At 39.1% G+C, this 27478-nt stretch overlaps 1 protein-coding gene and 1 non-coding gene across 2 annotated transcripts in view; both read left to right on the top strand.

Annotated features, from left to right (window-relative positions):
• LOC126190927 (guanine nucleotide exchange factor subunit Rich) overlaps window positions 1–22257 on the top strand; it is a 294040-nt gene extending 271783 nt beyond the window's left edge. Inside the window, exons 22-23 of the mRNA XM_049931563.1 lie at window positions 8460–8648; window positions 19555–22257. Of these exons, the coding sequence (XP_049787520.1) occupies window positions 8460–8648; window positions 19555–20014 (649 nt within the window). The 3' untranslated portion in view covers window positions 20015–22257. The remainder of the gene's footprint in view (window positions 1–8459; window positions 8649–19554) is intronic.
• LOC126090347 (U6 spliceosomal RNA) lies at window positions 4787–4891 on the top strand. Its single transcript, XR_007521186.1, has one exon. It is a non-coding gene; the product is annotated as a U6 spliceosomal RNA (small nuclear RNA).
• Window positions 22258–27478: the final 5221 nt, after the last annotated feature.

Below are 27478 nucleotides of genomic sequence, written 5' to 3'. Positions count from 1 at the left end.
TAGATGTAATCAGATTGAGAAACCACACAAGTCATGGGTATTATTTCTGTTAACAGCTTTTTCAGTATTAGATAGTGACATTTCGATTTTTCATGTAGCAAAACGTTTGACGAACTTTTCGAGGTAATAGATTCTTTCGCAGAAAGGAATAAAGCTGCAACAAGATTAGAGAGAAAAACGCTAGGAGCTAAGGTTTGAAGAAATGTGTAACTTCTTGCTTATCTCTTGTCAGTATTGGTTATATATATCCTACATTTAATTTTATGTCACACAAGAGCAAGTTATTAACTAATAGGCAGTAAAGAGTTCAGATTTTCTGAAGGTTTCTTATTCTGTCGATTACAAATAATCCCATCCATTATTAATTGCGAGTGTTCTTTTTTTTTTTAAAAAAAAAAGAGAGAGAGAGAGAGAGAGAGAGAGAGAGAGAGAGAGACGGGCAGGCTGTCAAACCGGCCGACTGGGAGCAGGAGAGGCACCACAGGACATTTCAGTTTCCACTCTCCTAAATATAGTTTGGACGTGCGGTAGAAAAATGCTTTATGAAGAGGCGTGGCACTGCACTTTGGCATATTTAAGACCAAATAATATGTCGTACATTTCCTCAAATACATATGTTTTATGTTACAGACTTTTCCGAAAGATGTGCGCTACAAGATGAACATATTTTGAAAATTCGATTTTTTTCTTAGTATTGACCCGGTTCGCAAATGTCGTAGATCCAGGGCTGATGCGCAGAGCAGTCTGAGTTATAGTGGGTAGACTCCACGTGACCCGTGTTTACATTTAGTGATTTTGCTGTTTCCCCTTCATTTACTCTCACGTCAAATGAAAAAAAAAACGGATATATGTGGCCGTGGGCTATCAAGTGAATTAAAACACATTCACATAATTACGGAAGGCTAAAATATGTCATTGCTTTCAGATTTTATTTTATTTCCACCTTTCTGACAGTCTAATCGGCTTGCGGAACAATGAAGTTGTTTTTGTCTGTTTGTTAAAGAAATTTGACTTTTTGTTAACCTTTTCCGCTGAGGCAGTCAATGTATTTCAAACGAAATGTTTAATTTCACAGTATTGGCTAGTTTCAACTGTTCGCTGCATTTCAAGTGCACGTTTTCATTTTCTAGAATGTATGGCATTATGGCATAATAAAGAACCAAACATGATATAATACAGTACTGGTGCTCCAAGAAAATTTACATCCCGAAAACCACACTGAAATGCTTAATATCAGGTCGAGGTCTACTGCACATTTTAATATGGTTCACGAAATTCCAATGCTCTTGGAGTATCCTCTGATGTCTTGTTTCTTTTATGACATTATGTATGATCTTTCAATGTTTTACACGTAAGTATATACAGGCTTCCTACGTCATGATAGCTACCCAGGCGCGGTGTCGCTCTCTGGCAACTGCTGAAACGAACGTATTTCTAACAGGTCGCGGGAAAATATTTCGAATAGTGGTTTGAAAAGCGTTACTTTCAAAGTAAGTATCCTTTTACGTAAGTTGAACTATGTGCAAGAATGTACCATGAATTTATTAAATCACAGAGCGTTTGACTCTCAGTTAAAAATCTACTCTTTGATGATGAGCCATTTAGAAGAATTTCGAACTCTGAAGATCAGACGTTTATGTCATTATTAAAAATTTTACTGGCACATTTGTGTGATATATCTTAAACTGTAACACAGCGTAAAAAAGATCAACAGTATATGCGAAAGCTTAGCTTCTCTTGCAGCTTGAGACCAATATTGTATGTGAAAGCTCTGCTTTTCTTGTAGCAACACTATGTATATTAATTTAAACTATTAACTTTCCCTGTTTGTGTGTTCATGCTCCTTAACAGTGATGTTGCTGTTGGCTGACTACATCACGTGTCTTATACTCTGAATATCCGCTGTCATCGGCTGGCGAGATCATGTGACATGAGCTACGAACGGCTTACAAAAGCGCATCGAAATCTCGATTTCAATGATTCAGAAAGTAACATGCGATGTTTGGTGGAATTCCAATGTATACTTTCGTAATACGAAAATACGCAGCGTACATGTTGCTGCACATCAAAGATTTCTTTCAAAACGTGTCTTTTTCCCTGAGTTTCGTTTTCTAAAGTGCCGGGAAATAGTATGCCCATGTATAAAGCCATAACCATTCAAAGGATTGATAAGGGAAAATATACTGTCACCCGGGAGAAAGTGTGTTTTTAACTGGGGAATCCGGGAAAAATCCGGGAATTTTTTTTCCTTGTCCACGTATACACCCTGGTTTAATATCTCCTGTTAGTCCTATTTGGTTCTGGTCCCACACACTTCAACAATATTCTAGAACCAGTCACACGATTGACTGTACTTCCCCAGTATTCTACCAATAAACCGAAATCTACCACCTGCTTTACCCATGACTGAACCTATGTGATCATTCCATTTCAGATCCCTACAAATTGTTATACCCAGGTATTTGTATGAGTAGGCTGATTCCAGCTGTGACTCGTTGATATTATAGTCATAGGATACTACATTTTATCATTTTGTGAAGTGAACAATTTTACATTTCTGAACATTTAGAGCAACTTGCCAATCTCTGCAGCACATTGAAGTCTCATCAAGATCCGACAACATTTATGCAGCTTTTTACAGGTAGTACTTCATTATAGATGCCGCAGTTATCTATAATGAGGTAAAAAATGCCTGATTTTACTATTAATATTGTCCGCAATGTCATTAATATACGACATGAACAGCAAAGGTCCCAACACATTTCCCTGGGGCACACCCAAGTTACTTCTACATCTGATGATGACTCTCCATCCAAGATAACATGCTGTGTCCTTTCTACCAAAAAATCTGCAGTCCAGTCACAAATTTCGCTTGATACCCCATATGATCGTACTTTCGGCAATTAGTGTAGGTGTGATGATGAGTCAAATGCTTTTCGGAAATCATGAAATACTGCATCTGCTTGGTTGCCTTGATCAAAAGCTTTCAGTATGTCATGTGAGAAAAGTGCCAGTTGGGTTTCACATGATTGATGTTTTCAGAATCCAAGCTGGTTGGCATTGAGAAAGTCATTCTGTTCAAGTTACCTCATTATGCCTGAGATCAGAATATGATATAAGATTCTACAACAAATCAGTGTCAAGGATGTTGGATGGAAGTTTTGTGGCTCACTTCTACTACCCTTCGTGTAGTGTGACCTGTGCCTTTTTTCAAGAACCGGGCACAGTTTTTTGTGAACGAGATCTACAATAGATTTTAGTATAGAATCTGACAGGGGTCCAACAGGCCCTGGAGTCCTTTTCAGTTTTAACCATTGCTGTTGTTTCTCAATACCACTGACACTAATACTTATTTCATTCATCATTTCAGTGGTACAAGGATTAAATTGGGGCAGTTGTCCTGGGTTTTCCTTGGTAAAGGAACATTGAAAATGGAGTTAAGCATTTCATAGGTATTAAGGGATCAAAATTGTGCTGACGCAGCCAAGGACTCAAGTCGTGATACTCCGATAGTTCAGTGAGTCATCCCCGTACATGCTATCACCTCATTGTTGTGGTGCAGTGTCATGTGTTGATGATAAGAAGAGTGGCTATAAGTAGCAGATAGTAAGCTGTGTCTGCTAAAGTCATCAACAACTCAGCCATGGTGTACCTTATTCCAGCCATGCCGATGGGTTGATGTCATTCTCAGTCGTCTCATCTTCACATAGGACACAGCCCTTTGACACAGGGCTTCTTGCTCCGGCAAAAGGAAACTTGAATGTGTAATGCTTGTGACATACAGATCAGAGTGCCCTACGCTTTAGTATACAGTGTTTTATATTCAGTGAAGAGGGTGGGACCATATTTCTCAAAAGATGTGCCCTCTCTTTTAACTAACACTCAAATGAATGTGGTATCACTTTCCAGGTTTCATGAAATTTCCAATTTGTTCCCAAAAATTTTAGGAAGGCAGTTTTAATGTGTTGTCAGAGTGACTGGCACATTCATGTTAGTGATCAGCCAGCCGCATTTCCTTGTGTAGTTCTTTTAGGTTTCCTCTTATATTACTTGTGTTTTACTTGCCATGTTTAGAACATTTATGTGTGTAAGACTTAATCTTCCTTGTTTTGTGATGTTTTTAACCACATTTATTCCTCATAGTATTTGTAAGGGCATTGGTAACATCACCATTCATTTGAGTGCCCAGAACACACACACACACACACACACACACACACACACACTAGCAGACCAGTGACTGAATAACACACACACTTCAAAACAATAACATCCAGGGAAAGCCATTGTAGTGGTTCCTGAGGAACATATTTATTAGTTTTAATAAACAGTAAGGTGAACAACAGTCAAAATGGTTACAAATATGAACATAATTTGTTGTCAGCCTAAGTACCAATAAAACAAAACATTTTCTCTTCACTGTAAAAAGTTTCTTTCAGCTTACTAAGGAATTTTGAGTAGGATGTTGTTCCAAATATTTTTATAAATCTGTTCTAAGATGTTCAGTGATGTAGTAGTCTGAAGCTTAGTTTTATCAACATCCAGAGCATAGAATTTGTAGCAAATTGTATCAATGATTTTGTTTCATATTCATCCTCATTTGAATTTAGTACCTCATTAAGTAATGGCCAGAATTTTATATTAACATATATGAAAAAGCCAAAACAATCTGTTGGAATTCTGTTCATGTACTGTTATTTCAGAAGGGCACTTGAACCATTTCCAAACTAAAAAGGGGCCTGTATTTTTAACCAGGTGACAGATTATCTTGATATGCATAAGTCAAGTATTTGCTTTGGAACTACATATACTTGATTGGAGTGGTACAGATATGATTAACATGGCTTTACACAAGGATGACCAGGAAAATTATGAAGTTTTCCCCATTTTTGGCGCACCTGAAGCACCTCAGCTCTAAAGGCTCTAAACATCATAAAGTGTCCTAGTTGCAGACACATACATACATCCCCTCCCTGTTGCTATTTTACAGCTTGCAGCTGGACCAAGGCCATATTGTATGTGGCTCTGTACAACAATTCTGTTTATAGGACTTCGACTCCATTTTTCATGAGGGCATTAGATTGGTGACAAGGGTCCTCAGGGTAAGCCCTATACCAATTTTCTTTTCTGAGGCAAGGGAACTGCCCCCTAGCCATCTGTCGAAAGTACCTCCTGGTGCGACTCGCATATAAGATACTGTCAGTCCCACAGTCTACAGCCTTTAATCTTCCTCAATCAAAACATAATAGTTCATCACATACTAAAACATCAAGTGAAGCAATTATTTTGTGCTGGGTACCAGACCATGTGGCAATCCAGACAATGGGCAAGCTGACATGTTAGCAAGAGATGTGTACAATGAAAATAATGTACTGCTCTGTGGTCTCTTCTATGTGCTGTTGTGTTATTGTTGGGGAAAGAGAATTATGTATCTATGAGAAACTGTGTGGCTGGAGGTACAAAGTAATAAATGAAGGGTGGTTATGCCTACAGTTCTGTAATGGTGAATATGACAGATGGAGAGAAATACCTGTAATATGACTGAGAAAAATGCACCATCCTCTGACACAGGCATACCTCCTCCGGCAGGAGGATCCACCAATGTGCAGTGTTGTGATGTACCATTGTCATAGCACCGTATTTTACATGATAGTGTTTCATATTTTGACAAGAGGCCAGCAATTTTTCTTGATAACAATTCATCCAGTGTTCTAAATATCAATGAGATGAGTTTCAGTAAGGTTAAGATTTTGTATGTTGTCTGCACTCATCGTCATGTTGTTGGGTTGGTTATTTTAGTGGATCTCAGACTAACTGTTTCATCCCTTCTTAGTCAGTGATCAAGCCAGCCACAGTTATCAGAATAATAGTTATACATATTTGATTGCTTGTCCATTTCTTTTTTTAATATAAATTTTTAAACAGACACTCAGGTTTTGTTTAAGCACTTTTAACATTCGTGTATAGAACTGTTAATCAGTATTTACTTCTTCCCATTCTTACAGCTCTTTCTGTATTTTCATTGGTGGTCAGCTGAACACACGTACTGGAGAATAACTTAAAGCAATTTTTTGAACTAATCCTTGTTTTATTTAGTATTTTGTCATGACTATCTTATAGCTTTATTTAAGCAAGTCGCCGAAGTGGCATCAAATTGAAAGACTTGCACCTGGCAAACGGTCTACTCCGATGGGAGGCCCTAGTCACACGACATTTATTTTTTATTTAAGCTTGAGGAAAGAGTGTGAAAGTAAATGTAGGTGTGCTTGCTCCCATGCATTATTTTTGCTATCAATTTTAATATATTGATGAGCAACCACCCCTGTGTTGTCATTGCCATACACACTTAAAATGTCTTATATGTGTGTGTCCATGCACTGTTGCCAAAGATGAATGCTTATGAGAAAGACTTTGTTCTAACTAAGCTCACTTTAGTTTGTATTCTGCAAGGACAGTGATAACCATTCCATTGAGGGCCCTAAAACTAATATCATCATCCTACTAATCACCACCACCATCACTTAGGTTCCATATGTCTCATTTTCTAGGACTGTATATAAACTCACGAGGCAAAAAGTTAGTCACCTCAATACATGCACAGATGAATTGTTACACTTTACGTATTATGCAGAGATCGAGTCATGTGCCCCACGGCACACATGCTGCCTCTGTGAGCATAAGGCCACAGTGATTGCTGCAACGCTGTACGTAAACTTGGGTAAATATAAGGACACGAGAGAATGGCAAAAAGGGACATTCATGTTTGACCATGCAGATGATCATACAATGTCTGAAGTTGCGGAATTTGTTAGTGTTTTGCAATGAACTGTTCAACATGTCTACAATTAGTGGTGTAACACACATGGCCACGAAACGCAATGTGAGAATTGTTGTCAGGAAAAGGTTCTGACTGAGAGGTACCAGAGATGCATTTCACATCTTGTGAATAAAAATCGCTTTCACACCCAACAGAGATTTCTGCAGGCAATGATGCTATTCAATCTGTATCTTGAGCAAGCAGTAAAGGAAATGAAAGAAAAGTTCGGAGTAGGTATTAAAATCCATGGAGAAGAAATAAAAACTTTGAGGTTCACCGATGACATTGTAATTCTGTCAGAGACAGCAAAGGACTTGGAAGAGCATTTGAACGGAATGGACAGTATCTTGAAAGAAGGATGTAAGTTGAACATCAACAAAAGCAAAACAAGGATAATGGAATGTAGTCGAATTAAGTCGGATGATGCTGCAGGAATTAGATTAGGAAATGAGACACTTAAAGTAGTAAAGGAGTTTTGCTATTTGGGGAGTAAAATAACTGATGATGGTCGAAGTAGAGAGAATATAAAATGTAGACTGGCAATGGCAAGGAAAGCGTTTCTGAAGAAGAGAAATTTGTTAACATCGAGTATAGATTTAAGTGTCAGGAAGTCGTTTCTGAAAGTATTTGTATGGAGTGTAGTCATGTGTGGAAGTGAAACATGGACAATAAATAGTTTAGACAAGAAGAGAATAGAAGCTTTTGAAATGTGGTGTTGCAGAAGAATGCTGAAGATTAGATGGGTAGATCACATAACTAATGAGGAGGTATTGAATAGAATTGGGTAGAAGAGGAGTTTGTGGCACAACTTGACTAGAAGAAGGGATCAGTTGGTAGGACATGTTCTGAGGCATCAAGGGATCACCAATTTAGTACTGGAGGGCAGCGTGGAGGGTAAAAATCGTAGAGGGAGATCAAGAGATGAATACACTAAGCAGATTCAGAAGGATGTAGGCTGCAGTAGGTACTGGGAGATGAAGAAGCTTGCACAGGATAGAGTAGCATGGAGAGCTGCATCAAACCAGTCTCAGGACTGAAGACCACAACAATAACATGAGTGAAGGTCCATTCCGACCTGTTAGTGAGAGAACATTGTAACAGGAACTGCATGCATGAAGATGACAACAGCAAAGTTCATCTGGCTGGAAGAATATGTGACTGGTTTTGTGAACACTCTTCCAGCGTGTTACTTCTTGATAGGCCTGCAAAATCATCAGATTGTGAAGCCCCATAGAAAGTCTGTGGCACAGGGTAGAACAGCAGGTGATACATCAGCTTCCCCTCAGTTGTGTGATTAAATCCTCGGTCAGTGGCAACAAACCTGCACAACCTTGTGGACTCACATCCTAACTGAATCTAGGCAGTTTTCAAATCAAGGGGCAGAGTACAGGGTATTAAATGATGCTTGTATTCATTTCTTTAGGGGTGACTAATTTTTTGTCCAGTGAGCTTGAGATAATCACAGATTCACATGATGCCGAGTTGTGTCAAAACAGTCTGAACATTCTGGAAGATAGAACAACACAGTCAGATAGTTGATGCTGATGGTGAAATTTCGGGATCTGTACACTGAAGTGTTATCAGTAACTAAATGTTGCTCTTGAACTGTTTATATGTACATAGCTGTACATTTCTGTTCCAGGTACCTGTTACAATTATTCACAGAAGCCGGCTGCATTGAGTGGGCATTGGTAATATCTGTCTTGCTGCGAGATGCTCTGGCTGTTGTACGTATCACTAACAGCACTCGCTCTACAGAACATTCCTATGAAGCTGTCCTGAGGGTAAAGAATGGTCTTGTTAGTCTGTGTCAGTGGAGCAGCAGTGAATGGTATGGCGTTTCATGTTTATTACTTCTGTGTAGAATGGTGTTATAAACAGAAGTTAGAATACAGCTTGTTTGAAAAAGAATGACCTGATTTTAACCATATATATTTGCTGATGGACAAATGCTACGAAAATAAGGACAAATTATAAAAATGTTTGTGAAACCTTGAGTACTTTTCTTAGGTTATTTTGCTATATTTTTCTTGTTTAGTTGCACTGTGGCCCACTGTGGATATTCTGGGAAGCAGATGTGTAGAAAGATGGGCATGGCCTAGAATTGTGGAGAAAAAAGGCAGAGGTCCTGAGTTCGAGTCTCAGTCCGGCACACAGTTTTAATCTGCCAGGAAGTGCTTTGGTACTATTTATAGCCTCATTCTAAATTAAAATGGTGTCCAGTCAACACAAGCCTTTTTGCATATTGCAGTGGAACAAGTGTGCCTAAGTAATTGCAATTCCGCAAACGTTTTGTCATTGTTTTGGGACTGTTACACATTTAGAGAAAAACATTTGTTATACCTGTTACCAGTTAAATTCTAGTGATGAAGTAACATTTTGTGTTATCAGTAAAGGTTACCTGCATAACATGTTAACAAGAGGACTCCAGAACACAAAGGAAAACATTGACCATGAAATAGATTTATTTAAAATGATGATAACAAAGTGTCCAGAATGAACGATCTCAAGACGAGATGATTGCCTTTCTCCACAATTTGAGAAGGATTCTGTGACTTCATATTCCAACAGCTTAGAACCCTATCAAAATATATTGTAACATTGCACAAACTCAATGTCAGGTTTCCCATCAATCAACTTTTATCTCACTTCCACTTGAAGGAATATACTAAGACACTGAATAACATAGTAATCAGTATAAACACTCGTAAACAAGGTGTACATTAAGATGTAGTCTAAAAGTCAAGTATATATTTGTCACATAAACATTAGAGTGGTCTAGAGCCCAGTGCCTCGGATTATGTAAGGCTGTTTGAACATAACGCAGCACTTGCTGCATCATCTGTGCCAGTGTGAGGCAGCCTCTTTGGGGTACGCCATTGACGCATGCACTGTTTAATTATGCACACTCACTGAAAATGGTTACAACACTCCTTCCCCCTTGGTGAAAAGTGTTCACTGTGGAGATGTCAATGTATTCATCAGAACAGGATGACTGCTGGAACAAGTGTCGTGCCTTCACAGCAGAGGTGATGGAGGTGCCATATCCATGTCCACACCAGGGCAGGCACTCTTGTGACCGAGGCTGCAGAGAAGACAGAGGCAGCAAAGGCGACAGGCTGTGGAGATGGAGACACTAACTATTCTTCCCAGTGGTGGTAGCACACAGAATGAAGGTGGTGCAGGAGCTGGAGGGGGTGTGGAGCACACTGTGGAGGCAACCATGAGGCCAGCGTAGTCTCCACCACATGGTTGGTCTCGCATAAGCAGAGCTGGTCATAGTGTCACGATAGCAAGCCATCGGAGGTGTGCAAAACATAGAGGCAGCAGTCATGGTAGTGATTAATGACAACTGGTGTTTACTTAAGGGCACTGGCCAAACCCATGGGCCCAAATGGAAGAGCCCAGATGGAACTGCTGCTAGGCGGGTGCCGCCGGGTGGACGAGTATTAGCTATGAAGCTGTGTATGGGGCTGGCAGCTGTGAAGCATGCATCTCCACTGGGCTACGATCGTCAACTGAAGTGAACCTTTATGAGCTGAAGGATCTGTCGACGGCTTCTTCAGGAGAAGATTATATATTTTTTTATGTGAGTTTTGAAAGTACGGACCAACTGCTCTGCATCTCCATTGGAGTGAGTGTGAAATGGAGGGGCTGTAACATGCTGGGTGCCACTCATTGTACAAATATCAACAATTTAGGTAAAGACGAATTGCTACTTACCGTAAAGAAAACATGTTAAGTTGCAGACAGGCACAATTAAAAACAGTTACATAAAGCTTTCAGCCACAGCCTTCATCAGTAAATGAAAGACAAATACCATTCACACACATAAGCAAGGACACCTCATGCACACAAGACTGCCAACTCCAGCATCTCAGGCCGGAATGCAACTATCATGTGGAATGTAAGCAGCAGTCTGCAGGGGTGCGGAAGGGGAAGGGATAGTGGTGTGTGGATGAGGAGAGAGAGACACTGTCTGGTGGAGTGTGCAGGGATTAGAGTGCCAGCAGGTACAGTGTCAGGAGGTTGTGGGGAAGGGAGGTGGGGGGAAAAAAGGAGAGTAGTGGGGAAGGCTGGTGGATATGTTTGCAGAGGGTGGGAGATGGGAAGGGGGAGGAGATGATAGGACAGAGGGAATGGAAACTGTCGGGTGGGGGGTGTGGAGACAGTATGTTATTGTAGGCTGAGGCTGGGATAGTTATGGAAACGAAGAATGTGGTGTAAGGGTAATTCCCATTTACACAGTTCATAAAAGCTGGTGGTGTAAGGAAGGATTCAGATGGCTCAGGTAACGAAGCAACCACTGAAATCAAGTGTGTTATGTTCAGCTGCATGTTTGACACAGGTGGTCTACTTTGCTCTTGGCCACAGTTTGGCAGTAGCCATTCATCCTGGTGGATAGCTGGTTGGTAGCCACACCAATATAAAAAGTAGTGCAATGATTGCAGCAGAGCTGGTAAATGACGTGACTGCTGTCACAGGTGTCCCGGCCCCTGATGGGATAGGATAAACATGTAATAGGACTGGAATAGAATGTGCTGGATGGGCGGATTGGGCAGGTTTTGCACCTGGGTCTTCCACAGGGATAGACTAGGATGTTGTAGAGGTTGTGTGGGGGACAAAACACCACTTTAGACAGGGTGGGAAACATCTCGTGTGAGATGTCCCTCATTTCAGGGCATGATAATAGGCAATCAAAGCCCTGGTGAAGGATGCGGTTCAGTTGTTCCAGTCCAGCGTGATACTAGGTGATGAAGGGGACACTCCTTTGTGGCCAATTCTTGGGGATGGTGGGAGGATTGGTGGTGTGAGGGCAAATGGTACAGGAGATCTGTTTGCGGACTTGGTCTCTGGGATAATGCCTGTCTATGAAGGTCTTGGTGAGATCCTCAGCATACAGAGCAAGGGAGTTTTTGTCACTGCAGATGTGCTGTCTCCGGGTGGCCAGTCTGTATGAGAGGGATTTTTTGGTGTGAAAGGGATGACAGCTGTCAAAACGCAGGTACTGTAGGTGGTTGATGGGTTTAATGTGGGTATAACTGTGGATGGAGCCATCAGAGAGTAGGAGGTCAACATCTAGGAAGGTGGGTTGAGAAGGACCATGTGAAACAGGTGGGAGAGAAAGGCGTTGAGGTTGTGAAGGAACGAAGATAGGGTGTCTTGGCCCTGAGTCCAGATCATGAAGATATCATCAATGAACCTGAACCAGACTAGAGGTTTGGTGTTTTAGGAGGCTAGGAAGGTCTCCTCTAGATGGCCCAAAAAAGGTTGGCATAGGATGATGCCATGCAGGTGCATTTCCTTCAAATGAGAAGTAGTTGTAGGTTAGGATAATGTTAGGAAGATGTATGAGGAATGAGGTAGTGGGTTTGGAGTCTGAAGGATATTGGGAAAGGTAGTGTCCAATAGTGGTAAGACCATGGGCATGAATGATGTTGGTGTATAGGGAGGTGAGATCAACAGTAATGGGTAGGGATCGAGTAGGTAAAGAGGTGGGAATTGTGGTAAGTCAGTGAAGGAAGTGGTTGGTGTCTTTGATGTGGGAGGTCAGGTTACAGGCAGTTGGTTGGAGGCGTTGGTCAGTGAAGGCTGAAATTCCCTTACGTCAGTGTTCCTTTTCACCCATGTTTCTGTAAGCTTTTTAATGCATTTATGTGTATTTTTACATGGTTTCATGTATCTTTGCATATTTTTACGTGTGTCTGCATATTTTTGCATATCTGTGCATGTGTCTGGGTGTCTCTACATATTTTTGTGCATCTTTACGCATCTTTTCCCTTATCCAGCTTTTCTGTCAACCATCAACAGCTATTTTGTCCATTTATATATTATTCCTATTGCCTGGACACCATTCCTGCCACAATGGACCCTTGCTCCTTCTTTCTGCACCAGTTCAGAAAAGTATCCAGTTTCCTGGCTAAAACCCAGTCCCACATCCTGTTTCTCAAATGCTGCCTAGGAATCCCACCAAACAGCGTAACTGTAAAGATTCCTTTCTCTGAATCCCATCCCTCCTTTCACAATGACCTACACCTTTTCAGATTCTGTGAATCCCTGGCCCTCACAAACCTGATACCACAAAAACTCATCTCCATGGCACAGGCATCCCAGAACCATGTCTTCTCCCTCTGCTGGATACTATTACTTTGCAATCCCTACTCCATACATCACATCTGTGAAACTGAATAGGACCATGGGGGAAGGGCGGGGGAGGGGGGGGGGGGGGGGGCACGGTGCCTCTCAATGGTTGTTGCACTGTGGGCAGGCTGACACAACTCTCGTATGTCATTGTCAATACCTGGCTAAAAGGTGTGGCAGGGGGCCAGCAATTTTGTGTGAGAGAAACCCCAATGGTCCTGGTGGAGAAGACACATAATGTCCCACCACAATGTGAACAGGAACATAACCCAGGGCATTACCTCTTCGGCAGCCAACAATAACACACCATCAAGAACAGAGAGGCAGTGGAAGAAAGCGATAATTCATCCTGATCAAATGCTGGATTGGGGCAAACCAGCTATAGAGAAAGGGGATCCGAATTAGCATGTTGTGCTGTGAGGCAGAAGTGAATCTCGTAGTTGTAGCATGACAAAAATGGAGCCCAGCATTGCAGGAAATGGGCTGCTTTGTCTGGAATAGCAGCTGAAGGATGAAAAAGAGAAACCAGAGATTCACGATCAGTAATCAAATGGAACTGTATAGGAAAACATGAAAATTTTGAGTGCGTACACAATAGCAAGGGCCACTTTTTTATGTGTGGTTAGTGCTGTTGTGCCTGGTTCAGGGTTTGGGAAGCATATGCAATAGCATGTTCACAATTTGTGTATAAGAACGGTCCCAATGCCATACTGGGAGACGTCTGTGGCCAAACCAAGATGTTGGCATGGTTGAAAGGTAACAAGCAAAGTACCAAGTGTAACTTTGACTTCAATAGGGTAAAAGCATGCTCACAGGCAGGGTACTAGTGAAAAGGAATGCCTTTATGTGAGAGAGCACTAAGAGGCTGGACCTCTGTGGCCCCATAAGGAAGAAATTTGTTAGTACGCTATCTTTCTGAGAGAGGCCTGCCATTCTTTGACATTGGTAGGATGCAGCAAAGCCACGATGGCATCAACATGCTGGTGTTAAGGTTTGACCCCAGTACACAAGACTTAAAAACCAAGATAGATGATAGATAGCTGAAAAAATTGCTCTTTGTCCAAGTTACATTTCATACCAGCGACATCCAGTACTGTGAACAAGGCACAGAGCTTCCGCAAGTGTTTGTCTGTTGAGGAACTGGAGACCATAGTCATCCAGGTAGTTAATGCACTCTAGCTCAAAGGCCCCATGAATTGTTCCAAAAATCATTAGAAAATAGCAGAGGCGTTAGCTACATTAAGTGGCAGGCGCTGGTGTTGGTGTAACCCAAAAGTGAAGCGTTTGGAATCATAATCCAAGGTAGTTGCAAGTAGGCTTCTCTCAAGTTTATTTTGGAAAAAATATTGTTCCCAAGAAAGCTGTGCTAAAACTTCATTCTGATGGGATAAGGAGTATGTATCAATAAGAGACTGTGAATTTATACATATTTTAAAATCGTCACAGGGTTGAAGGTTGCCATTAGGTTTTTTGGCAATTACCAACAGGGTAGACTATTCACTAGACGAATCATGGGATTGGATAGGTACAAAATGAAAAAAATGGGGTTGTGCCTTCGGTTTCATTGTGATGTTATTCTTGAAATTGGTAGCACACCCTAAACCTTCCTAAAACAATTAGGAAAATTCTGAGCAGAGCATGTCTATATACCAGTTGCACTTGGTCAGAAATAGAGAAACCAAAATTTTTGAAGGCGTTTAACCTAAATAGGTGTTTCACTGCTAGAAAGGTCAAAGGCCAGGCAAATGCTTTATATGCTAAGGGAGTAGAAAATGGTCCCAATATGAGTATTTGTTGTTTGTTGTAACCAAAGAGGGATGGAACAATCCTGATGATCCAAGATCCACATTGATTTGAGAATGTAACAAAGTCACTTCTGCACTCATGTCTGTTTGCATTCTTAACATCTTGTCCATAATATGTTCTACAGTATAAGGTTTGTTTGGGGCTGCCATCACTTGGGTTCATATCCACGGTCATGTCTGATGAAGGAGATTGAGAGTTGCACGAAACAATAAGGACATTATAGGAGAGGAGCATGTGGCTGCTGTTGTGGCACTGACTGGTGTTGCTGTGTAGCATGGTGCTGCCCCATGTGTCGTGGAAACCACGATTGCATGGCTACAGCATCATCTTCCCACGTGAGCTAACTGAAGGCAGCTGATGAAGAGAACCAGTGGCGGCTACTTCACTCCAAGCTTCTATTTTATTTCAAAAGACTGGGAAGTGTTCGAAACATCTGTGAGAGAGGGATTTTCACATTGTAAAGCACTTTCACGAACTTCTCTATAAGGGACCAAGCATAAGGCCATGAAGTTCCCTGCACAAGCTCTGTACGACTGTTGCAGCCAGTTTTGACAATGGTAGAACTCAATGCGAGCAGCAGTAACATGAGTATGTTTGCAGTGATAAGTAGAGAGCAACTGACACCTTTCATCAGATGAGAGACTGGCAGGTACCTGAAGATGAGCTGGCTGACACAAAAGATGCTAAACATGAGGATATATCCATGATAGAAAGAAAGCCTTACACACATTAGGATCAGTGACACCAAAAGCTTGGAGCAGATGGAGGAAATTGTGGGGGTTGTGTCAACAGCAGTGAACCCTGGTGTATCAATGATGCTGCCAAAGTGATTAGTGCCGTGGAGAGAGCTTGCTGGTGGTTGGTGAGAGTGCACTGCTGCTCAACAAGATATTCGAGAATTTCTTTTGCTGACATATTGGCCATAGTGAACTGCAAAATGAACACACATTGTCACCAAAAATATTGTAACTTTGCACAAACACAACATCAAAATTCCCGCCGACCAACTTTTATCCCGCTTGCACCTGATGGTATATAAAAAGAGACCAAATGACATAGTGATCAGTATAAAGACACATAACCGAGGTGTATGTTAAGGCACAGTCTACCAGTAAAATATATGTTTGTCCCATGAAAATTAGAGCAGCTGAGGGCCCGGTGTGCCAGATAATATGAGACCATATTTGCGCACGACACAGCACTTTTTGCGCCATCTGTGCCTATACTTGAAGGCCCATGATGTTAAATTATACCTGCTCACTGTATGGGGTTATAATAGACTGACATAAAAGTGTACGACAATTTCCCAATGACACACTGTCTCAACACTGGACAGGGGTCACAGGACAACAAGATATTTCCCTACATTCTTGGCCTCGAAGATTTTCAGCCGTAATGAGTGGGAATACATGAAGGAATAGGATATTCATCTTTTAGTTTGGGACCATAAATCAGCTCAAGCAGAATTATAGCAGCAATGACTTGTATAGATGAAGAAATCTTTCATGAAGTGTATGGTAAATTTAGTAGTTATCTAAATGTCGTCCATTCTGCTGGTGGGCGACAACCAGAGCAATTGTTATAACACAGCATACAACTTTAAAGCTTTATAAGTGTTTTGATGTTTAGCTCTTTTTTCTAGAATTTTTCCACCAGTATGCATAAATAGTTAAATCAGGTCTTTTTTTTTCGGAAAGCATTACACTAGCAAGCTAAATCACCAATGGAAAAATAAATAAAAACCACTGGTTGTGAATAATGATGTTATTTATTCCTAAAGGAAGTGGTATGATTGCAATAAAATGTGAAAAATTTGACATGTGCTATGTGGGAACAAATTAGGACTAGAACAAGATAGTTCAGAAAATTTAGTGGCATCAATCATGATCATAATTTTCAGAGTTAAGATTAATTCAAATAATGTGATGCCTACTTTCAATGTGTGTCCTTTAATGTTATATCTAGCCGACTGGTGTATACATTCTCACATTCTTTTAAAACGTTGATGGTCCTATTTTTCATTAGTTAATTCTGGGGGAACAATCTATTGAATGTGGTACATTTAGTGCAGTTCTGTTTGTGTGGTGATCATGAGCTATTGAAGGTCAGTTTCTGGAACAGTAAAAAAGTCTCAAAAAAGTCATTTCCTGTTGAATAATTTTCATTAATTAAATTGTTCAGGCCAAATACAAGGCATTCACAATCATGTCAACTCATCTCAAGATTGACTTTCACAAAACATGTTAAATTATGAAAGTATTTAGACATAGAAAGCATAATTTGGAATTTTAAAAACTCTTCCACCAAACAAGTTTGTTTAATTGAGTAAGTCCTACAAAATTTGTATTATCAGTGATATCTCGTTTGATGTAGATTCATTGGGAAAAGAATTTCTGCCAAAGAAAACTGGCATCCAAGTGACAGTTTGGACTATGATCTCACATAAATGACAGTAATATCAATGAGTCACTGTTAGAATCAGCCAACTCTACAAATACCTAGGTGTAACACTTTATAGGCATATGAAATGGAATGATCACATAGGTTCAGTCGTGGGTAAAGCAGGTGGTAGACTTCAGTTTATTGGTGGAATACTGGGGAAGTGCAATCAGTCTACAAAGGAGATTGCTTACAAATCACTTATGCAACCGATTCTAGAATATTGTACAAATGTGTGAGACCCATAGCAGGTAGATCTAACGGGGGATATTGAACATATACATAGAAGGGCAGCACGAATTGTCACAGGTTGTTTAATCCATGCCAGAGTGTCACAAAGGTACAGAAGGTAATGAACTGGATGACTCTTGAAGTTAAACATAAACTATCCCGAAAAAATCTGTTAAAGTTTCAGGGACCAGTTTTAAATGATTACCCTAGGAATATACTACAACTTCCTATGTATCATTCACAGAGGGATTGTGAGACAAGATTAGAATAATTACTGCACACACACACAGGCATTCAAACACTCATTCTTCCTGCACTCCATACATGAACAGAACAGGGGGAGACCCTAATAACTGGTATAATTGGATGTACACTCTGCCACGCAGCTCATGGTGGTTTACAGAGTATAGATGTAGATCTAGAGTAGATGTATATAATTAAGAATGATATTGGATACATTGCTGAGAATGCTCTTCATATTAAAATAAAATCATGTCAGCGTTTGAGTGGTATGACAAGATCGGGATGAATCATTCCTTGGAACATGTCAATGCAAGGCTTGTGAAATCACTCACCTGAGCCATATAATTCCATATTGATGTGACTGATTTATCAGCACTCAGTTGGTTGTGTCGCATATAGTGTGGACTGCATCTGCACGCTTCTAGGAAGAGGTTACTTGCAAGACCTATTACTGGAGGCATTAAGTTTGACCATTGGAGTATCTTTCCAATCCTAGAGGTTTCTACTGTTTCCCATAGCCCTTTTTAGCCTTAACCCTTCAACTGCTCTGGACATGTTAACGCGCGCACATTTGTACCTGTCCCTTTGTGCTCTGAACGTGTTTACATGCACCACCAGCCCTTCTACCTGGTACTCTGCACGTGTCTGCCTTGATTTCAGCTGGTTTCCATCTCTCTCACAGCCTGTCAGACAATCCTGTGCTGTTCTGCTCTTTTTGTGGTGGAATCCTACTGGAAGGACCCAAGTCTATGCTTCTTGCCATACTGTTGATTTAAAACAACTCGTCACAACTAGTTTTGCAGTCACTAATCTACAGCCAGCTATCAGTGCAGTCTGTTGGGGTGATGCTCGCACCTCTCTCATTCAAACGATTTGACCTTCCTCTAAGTCCAGATGATGCCAATAAGCTGCACATGTATGTCCTCTGGGCATGCTGTATTTCAATCTCTCACCTGAATAATTCCAGTAACATTACACACGTCCGATAGCCATCTTGTACTCACACCATTCTTCATCTGTAGGAATGGCCATTTTCTGTACTGAAAATAAGCCTGCATAAGGATAAAATTTTAAACATCATCTCTCACGGGCATGGAAACACAGGAGTATTGTGTTGGTAGCATTTAGTCAAGGTTTTCCTGATGATGTAACACTTTCCATTTTCTTCATTATAGAATCTCACACAGGTTCCTTCAGGTAATAAGGCCTTGTTCAGTTTTAATGATTCCAACTGTTTTGACACTAATATCATCCACCTTAAGAGCCTCCATGAAGGATTCTCTGCATAAACAGAAAACCAGCAAAGATGAAAAATTGTTCTGTTTATGATTAAATGACCTTGCTGCTATCATTCCGTCCTGCTACACACACACACACACACACACACACACACACACACACACACACACACACACACACAGAGAGAGAGAGAGAGAGAGAGAGAGAGAGAGAGAGAGAGAGAGAGAGACAGACACAGACAAGTGGCACAGTATTGGAATGAGTTTTTTCTAATGCCGTTTCTGTTGTACTTCCTAACTATTCTATATTTATTGGATTTTTTCTCCATTAAGCTTACAACAACAACATATTACATAACTTTGAATGTATTTAATAATTTAAAATTGAATAACTCATTAGTTTTTTTTAAATTTTGATTTATAGCAAATACATTATGTATTTGAGTAATGAATTTTGTATCATGAAAACTGTGTTGTTGATGGATAGTATAACATGCAAAGTTAATATCATAAATGTATTCCTTTTATAATGGTTTATTGTGTATGTTACCTTGCATATAATGTTGCTCTTGATGACTAGTATTTTTAAACAGTTGCTATTCTCTCTATTTGTTTAATGAAATACTTTTTTCCTGACAGCCTTGGTTATAGGCCTTTCCTGTTAGCTGTGCAGAACCAAGTTCCAGTATTAAGTAAAATCTTGAGCAGCAAACAACAGTATCTGCAACAACAGAAAATATTACAGCAACAGCAACAACAACAGCAGCAGCATCTTCAGCAGCAACTTCAGCAGAATCCAAGTTCACCCCAATTATTGCCAGCTGTTGCACCTCATTCTAGAAGGGCAAGTTCTAATGTAGATGTCAGCAGCCATCACAGTAGTGGTCAACAAGCAAGAACCTCCCATTCAAGCAGTTCAGGGGGATTCCATGATACGTTAAGAAATGAATTGCACCGTTCAGAGAGGACTCGTGAAAGAAATTTGCATTCTGTCTTTGATGCAAGAGAAGCTACGGATGCAGGAAATGAAATACAAGAAACTGATTCCATAGAAGATGGGAAAGAAGAATCTGAGCGATCTGTCTGCACTGTGTCATAGTCCTGGTTGTATTAACATTGTAAAACAAAACACAGTTAGTGAAAGCATGTGTGTTCTATTTGTTTGAGTGCTGGTGTGCTGTTTTTTTGTACAATGTGTAGTGAAATTATCATGTGACGAGTTGGTGTATGGACTTAAAAATTGTATATAACAAGTTATTTTTTTAAGAAAATGAAAACTTTAAATGATTAACAGCATCTCTTTTACAGCTGTTTTTAAGCAATAATACTTATTGAATTACCATAACTGATTCCTTAACAGGTAGCTATAACATGTAAAACACCATAGTAGTCAAATGTAAAACTATAAATACTTATTTTCTTTTTTTCCTGATGGTGTTGCACATATTCTTTGAGATTAGCAGGTATCAGTTTTACAGTTTCACTTTGCCAGTTGCAATATAAACACTGAATATATATTTGGTAACTTACCATCTTGCTCAGTGACGCTGTGCCTTATCTACATTGGTTTCAATGTGATTACTCTCCAGGAATTATAACAGTATATTTCAGTGCATACTGATTATAATGAGGCTTCTGCATTTTGTTCCTAATCATCCAGAGGTTTGAGTGTAAATACAGTCACATAGTTTGTGGAAATGGAGTAAAGACTGTATATTCTCAGCTACTTTTTTATCTTGAAGAGCATGGCATACTTCAACATTTTCTTAATATTTGAATTTTTTCTGCAGGATGTGATTCATCAATAAATTCTCAGATTATTCACTACAGAAATCAGTGGGATGTATACACTGCTCAGAAGAATTAGGGGGCATGACTTTGGGCATCTGCCATACTCTTGCGCAATAATTGATGATTGGATATGTTACCAAATTCTATTATCTTTCACAAAGGAACTACACAGAAAACATCATTACACCCTCGATCATTTACATAAAGAGAACTGAAAAGTCTGACTCGTGTCAAAAACAAAGTGAAAACAGTCCTTCATCTCATTGTTCTGAGGGTTTTTCATTGGACTTAGTGCTTCGATAACAAGTACGGCTTGTGTGAGAATTTATCACTGCCTGACACGTGGCATGCTTCATATATGTCTGTGGAGGTCACACTGTAGTATCCTATCCCATTCTTCAATGACAGCACATAAGAGTTTTTGGAGAGTCTGTTGTGGAACAGGACAACCATTAACACTTCTATCAAGCATGTTCCACATAAGCACAATGCAGCTTAGGTTGGGACTCACTGCGGGCCATTCCATTACTTCATTGTCCAGGCTTCGCAAAGACATCCCTGCTGACATCCACCACATAGGCCTTGGCATTAGTAGGATTTCAGGGTTAACACACATGCAGTGCCCACCATTTGCTCGAAAAGGATCTGTTCAGTGTACTCCATGGCAGTAAGGTGACTATTGACGAGATTCATATGATCCGTGTGGCTGATTACACTGAAGCCTCCCCACAACATAACAGAGCATAACATCTGGCACACACTGCTCATCTTGTCTGTGAACATGAACACAGCCATCACCTTGTGTCATAGGATATCTGGAATCATCTGTGACTGACACGTTTCACCAGTAATGATGTTGCCACTTAACATGGGAAAGACAGAAATGAAGGCAAGCTGCAGTCATGTAAAGTGGGGTACTGAAACAGAATGTCTGTGCCATAAGGTCCTTTCTAACATGTTAGTTAATAGTCTGATCGGACATAGTGGCTTTTCTGAGATCATCTTGCAATGCTCTGATGGTATCCGTACAGCGCCGTAACTCAGAGATGGCCAGATATCGGTCTTCACGTGGTGTTATGCAACCTTTTGGAACTCGCCTTGGGTACTGACCTTGTAATTTTTTTCTTCTATCTACGTAGTTCTGTAGCTCTCAATTTGTTCGAGCAATCAATCATTCATGATAGGAAACACAGTCATAGCTCAGTCACTCAAAATGATTCTGAAATTTTACTTGTTAAAATGAAATCAGGCGATGATTCTTCTTCTCTGCAGGCTCGTGCTTTGCGGCAGTCTGTTAATCTGTACAAATAAAATGCCTCGTAATTTTGGGAGCGTTGTATAATCAGTCGGGAAACCTCAGATCAAGCGGATATTTGGCTTTGATGAAGTTTAATCTTCCGAAGAAGTAATGGAGCTCTTGGATTATTAAATGCAGGTTCGTATCCAGTCTTTCGGAAGTCCCTTCTGATTAACAACTACGCAATATATCGATAAATATCATTAACTCTCAGTTGTCAAATACACACCTTTTTTTGAAGGAGCAATATATATATATATATATATATATTTCCTTTTTAATCGTACAGTTCGTATCAGTTATCTTCTGTGATAAATCTCAATAATCAAATTACAGTTCTTCCAAACCAAGCTCATGCTAATCGGCACGAAGACAATCCCGGAAGCTCCCTTTCTCTTTTTTTTTAACAACCACCAGAGAGAGTACTACAAAGAATACTTATGCGCTCATGGCATAGCTATTGTATGAACTACTTTTCGCATGGATTCTGCGAGTATGAAGATAGAAAATTAGTAAACGTCATTCAAGGGTAGAATTGTATCAGAATAATTCATCGAATATAAAGAGATATTACAACCTGTCTCCCTGTAGCATGTCCAAATCAATGGATGACACATGGAAAGGTATTGGCACTTGCAGCGACATGACCAAAAGTCTATCCTTTTTGGGTCAAACAGACCGCCCTTCCAACTTGCACTGCATTAAGATGTCGCATTGCATGTGCTTGGTTGAATAAAATGTCCACAAATGAGATCTGCCATCTGTGTACCTCACTAGAAAACACTGGGACGCCAGTACTCGCTTCATTCTGAGGGGTCACCTGGCACTGTAATGCATAACACAACCAATAGATGGCAATGATTTTAATTGTTGCATACACTGAAAGCAAAGATTTTAAACCGTGCAATGAGACCACAGGTACACTTTGCAGCAAAAGCTGGACATTGATACATGTGTTCCCCTAATTCTGTTGAGCAGTGTATATAGAATATTCATGGCCCTTGTTTTCAATCTAGTGGTATCCTTTGCTGTTGCTACATATACATATGTAGTCACCAGTAGCTGTAATTTCTGTAGGGAATAAGTGATTGACTAATGTATCTGAAGCTGTTCACTGAATATATGTTGGTGTTTTCATTGCTGTCACTGTAATTTATTGAACTGTGTTTTATTTCCACTTTTACATGTGATGTTAATTTCTCATTGAGGACTGGCTTCAGCATATTACATGATGCTGAATGGAATTTTTTAAAACAAAACTGTACTTGACTTCGCTATTTCTCAATCTGTGATGGCATTACTTTCAACAGTCTTAATTCTAAGTACCTGTGTTGTAGCATCTGGCAGTTACCAAATATTGTTAGCCATGAACATTTAAGAAAGCTCTCCATCAAGGGAATACTGAGCAAACCATAATTTTAATGAGCACTAAAACACACAACTTGTTTCACAATGTCAATGAAGTATGGTATATAAACATTTAATTGTCTATGCTGTAAATATGAATTTTGTTACTTTAATTTGTTTTGTTTAACGTAGAACCTTATGATTTCAAGAAGTACAGTTTGAGAACTGCTGCTTCAGAATATGTTCTGCTTGAAAGTAAATGATCTCATTTTGTTGAGCCATTAAAATCTTCGTAGCCTTTTCGAAATGAAAATATTATATTCATCTTGCTCTGCTCCATTCATGTGTAGCATCAGGTCTTTGTATTTGCTGACAGGTCAGGCAAGGATTCTGACAAAGAAAGGTAGTCATAACTCATCTCCATGGAATTGCACAAATTCTCACATTGCTGTTAATTTCATATGGGGTAAATATGCTATTGCCCTTTTGACAATATAAAAAGCATTAACTTTAGTTACAGCAATAGTGTATTCCCTGCCTGACAATTTTGAATGTTTGTTGTATAAATATAACTGTAAAAAATATCTATGTTAAATGTGGTGCAAGTTGTGTTTTAAAGAGGTGACAGATGTTGGAATTTGGTTAACATTTCAGTGATAGTTTTCTGGCATTTTGATATAACTTGTAAAAATTACTGTTGCTCATCTGGAAATATGACAGCTTTCATTCACTAATTGTCTTATCCCTTTGTTACAATTTAACAGCAAATTAATTTCATATCAAAAATATATCTAAAAGCAAAGATGATGAGACTTACCAAACAAAAGCGCTGGCAGGTCGATAAACACACAAACATACACACAAAATCCCGCTCCCGGGATTGGAATGACTCCTTACCCTCTCCCTTAAAACCCACATCCTTTCGTCTTTCCCTCTCCTTCCCTCTTTCCTGACGAAGCAACTGTTTGTTGCGAAAGCTAGAATTTTGTGTGTATGTTTGTGTTTGTTTGTGTGTCTATCGACCTGCCAGTGCTTTTGTTTGGTAAGTCTCATCATCTTTGTTTTTAGATATATTTTTCCCACATGGAATGTTTCCCTCTATTATATTCATATCAAAAATAGTATCACATAATTATAAAGTATTTTACCAGATCTGTTCCAGACTTCTTGCAAAAATTGTACCAGCTGGCAACTGCTACTCCAGGGTACACTCTACTTATAATTGGAATGTTTTTTTTTAATTTTAGTAAATGACCAAACTATCATGTCTGAATGAGGTGAAATATAACACTAGCAAACCAGTATGTTGTATCTGATTCCATAACAGTATCTCACACGTTAAAGAAGCTTGTAGCACTTTGAGTATTTTGAGAAGTATATATTTCTCTTCACTTTGGGTGTGGTTTCAACTTACATCACGGTTCCTTAACGTATTGCATATGCCACAATTAAAATTTTCCTAATAATCCTCATACTGCTGTGTTCAGCTTTTATGTGCCTCCCTGTTCTTCTTTAGTAAAGTTGTATCATAACTCTTTGTTAGGGGTAGCATAATTATCTTTACAGTGTTCCTTAGATGATATCAATTAAGCCACTTATGTAACTAAAATATTAATGAATTGCCCCACTAAAAGTTTCTAATGACAATGATGTAGATGTAGAGGTAGTCCACTAACAATTTTCTTCTCTTCTCTAGAATCACCTGAACTTGTGGCATCTGCGAACTACTTTTTAATATAGTCATGCTTCATAAATGTTTCAGAGTATGGGAAACTTACAATCAACATTGCATTTTGTGTCAGAGACTTCCTAAGCTGTTTCTTAAATAGCTTTTTCATTTTTACAAAATAGATTGTCTGTACAAAACTGGAGCATTGTTACACTAAAAATATTGCTTTCTTGAATTCCATAATTAGTTGTAATGGCTGGCATATTTTGTAATAACCTGACTATAACATTTTGTTTCCCCTCCTTCTTTGTTTTCATGATTGATAAATTACTTGCTTTCAAAGATTTTTTAATACCCTAGTTGCTCCTTATTTGTTGCTGCGCCCAAATCTCTTCTTTTAGACAGACTACTTCCTTTTGGTATGCTATCTTTTTATTTAAATCATACTCACTGTGCATGAACATAAACTTAGTGCATTAAAAAGTCAAATTGGTTCCAAAGTGTGTTGTTTGTGTGCAATTAAGAACCTTCATCTAATAGTACTCATAATTCATGTCTAATGGTTAGTAGTTCTGAGTGTTCCAGTGCATTCTAAGAAATGTCTTATGTTTACCATCTTTTCTCCTCTAAGTCAAAGTTTAATAGTAGATGTTCCAATTCCAATCCAGACTTCTGCTGTAGTTCACTACTCCAGACTGCACTGTGTTTTTTTTAGATTTGTTCCATTTGTAGATTTAGTCTCCATACTTCCAATAGACATGTTAGAAATAACGATTATTTATTGGAGTGATGTACAATTAGCATATTGCTGCCCTTCCATTTATTTTAGTCATCATACTTACGTGAATCATGATTTTTCATTGATACTGTGGGGGTTAATTGTGGACACCCTAAGGTTTTTGGTCACTTAGGCTTTTGTTTGTAATTTAAGTTTTTATAAAACCAAATGTCAGTATGAATACTGCAGTTCTTTCTTAGTCATGATCCTATTAGAGGCAGTATGTTCCAACCTTTGTGCCACCTTGGAAATGACTTACTTAGCCAATTGTTAGGGACATACATGAACCCCAAACCATGGTGAAATTTGGTTTTTCCACATGCGCAAACTATTGCCAAAGGTGAAAGAAATAATAGGTGACACAAAAAAAAATCCTTGCACCATGTGAGGTTTCTCATTTCCATTCATGAAAATGTATATATGCCAGTTGGTCCTCTAGCATTTGAGTTTCTTTCCTATCTTATCTAAAACTAAAGAAAAATTCCTGATCTTGTTGTCAGTGGTTTCTGACAGTCATGATGAAGACAGCTTTTTGTTTTGCATATATTTAAATTATTTAATATTTTATCAATCACAGTTTGCTACACAGATAAAGGTGCATCTTGGTTTAAAATTGCTTTATTAAGATTATTTGCCTGTAATTAAAACATTATTTATGCAGTTTGTCCCCACCCCACACTACCTTGCCGTACCCTGCCTTACAAAATTTTGTAAGACTGGTCCACCCTTCTGTTGAAACTCGTCAGTAAGTTGTGGTGATAATTTAATTTATAATAAATGTGGACAAAATGTCAGCATTTGGTGTTATGCAGTACCAGGTAGAGTGATTTCCATTTTCTTTGTAAAATGAAAGAGGTTTTATACACAAGTAAAATTTCAACTTTAGATATAAGAAACCAGAGGTATGGTTGTAACACATGCTGCATTATTGATAATATAGCCAATAAAGACAAGAAATGTATTTCGTGAACTCCATACATTATGCATATCAGGAAAGACAACTATGATGGGCTAAAGTTATAACTATATACCTGAATCAAAATGTGATATAAACTTGATGACTGATTTCCTGCTTATATGTTCTAAGAACAGTTGTGAATTCTCATTACCAAGTGAAGAAATCTAATGATATGAATTACTTGCTCATAATTAGTTACATTATTTGATGTATGTAGGGCTTGAGATTATAAAATTTCCATTGGATTAATCCTCTACACACACTTTTGCATATTTATCTGAAAATCTAATAATCTGGATGAACAGTATTTGTGTTGTGTTAGGAGGTTTCAAGTTTTCATCCTGATTCTAAAACTAGAGAGAGAATGAAATACGCTTTCAACAGATTTAATACATTGGACAGTAATCAATGAAATTATGAAGACAGATATTTTAAAAAGATTCATACTCAGCTACATAATTTAAGATGTTCTAATAACTGCAAACAGATGTTGTTTTACATACATATGGCATTATCTACTCAGGAGTTTTAATCAAAATAATGTAATTGCTCATGTGAAATTTAGTGTTGTGACATACATTTGTTCAGTCATCTCCCCCCCCCCCCCCCCCTCTACCCCTCCCATCTGCCTCATGTTTCAGTTAATTAATTAATGATTGCAAGATTTAGTACAACAGTTTTCTATAGATACTACTTAGAGTTGGAAAACTATTGTTTTAATTA

The sequence above is a fragment of the Schistocerca cancellata genome, chromosome 6, assembly GCF_023864275.1.
Source record: "Schistocerca cancellata isolate TAMUIC-IGC-003103 chromosome 6, iqSchCanc2.1, whole genome shotgun sequence".
Lineage (NCBI taxonomy): Eukaryota > Metazoa > Arthropoda > Insecta > Orthoptera > Acrididae > Schistocerca > Schistocerca cancellata.
This window is presented reverse-complemented; position numbering and strand designations above follow the sequence as displayed.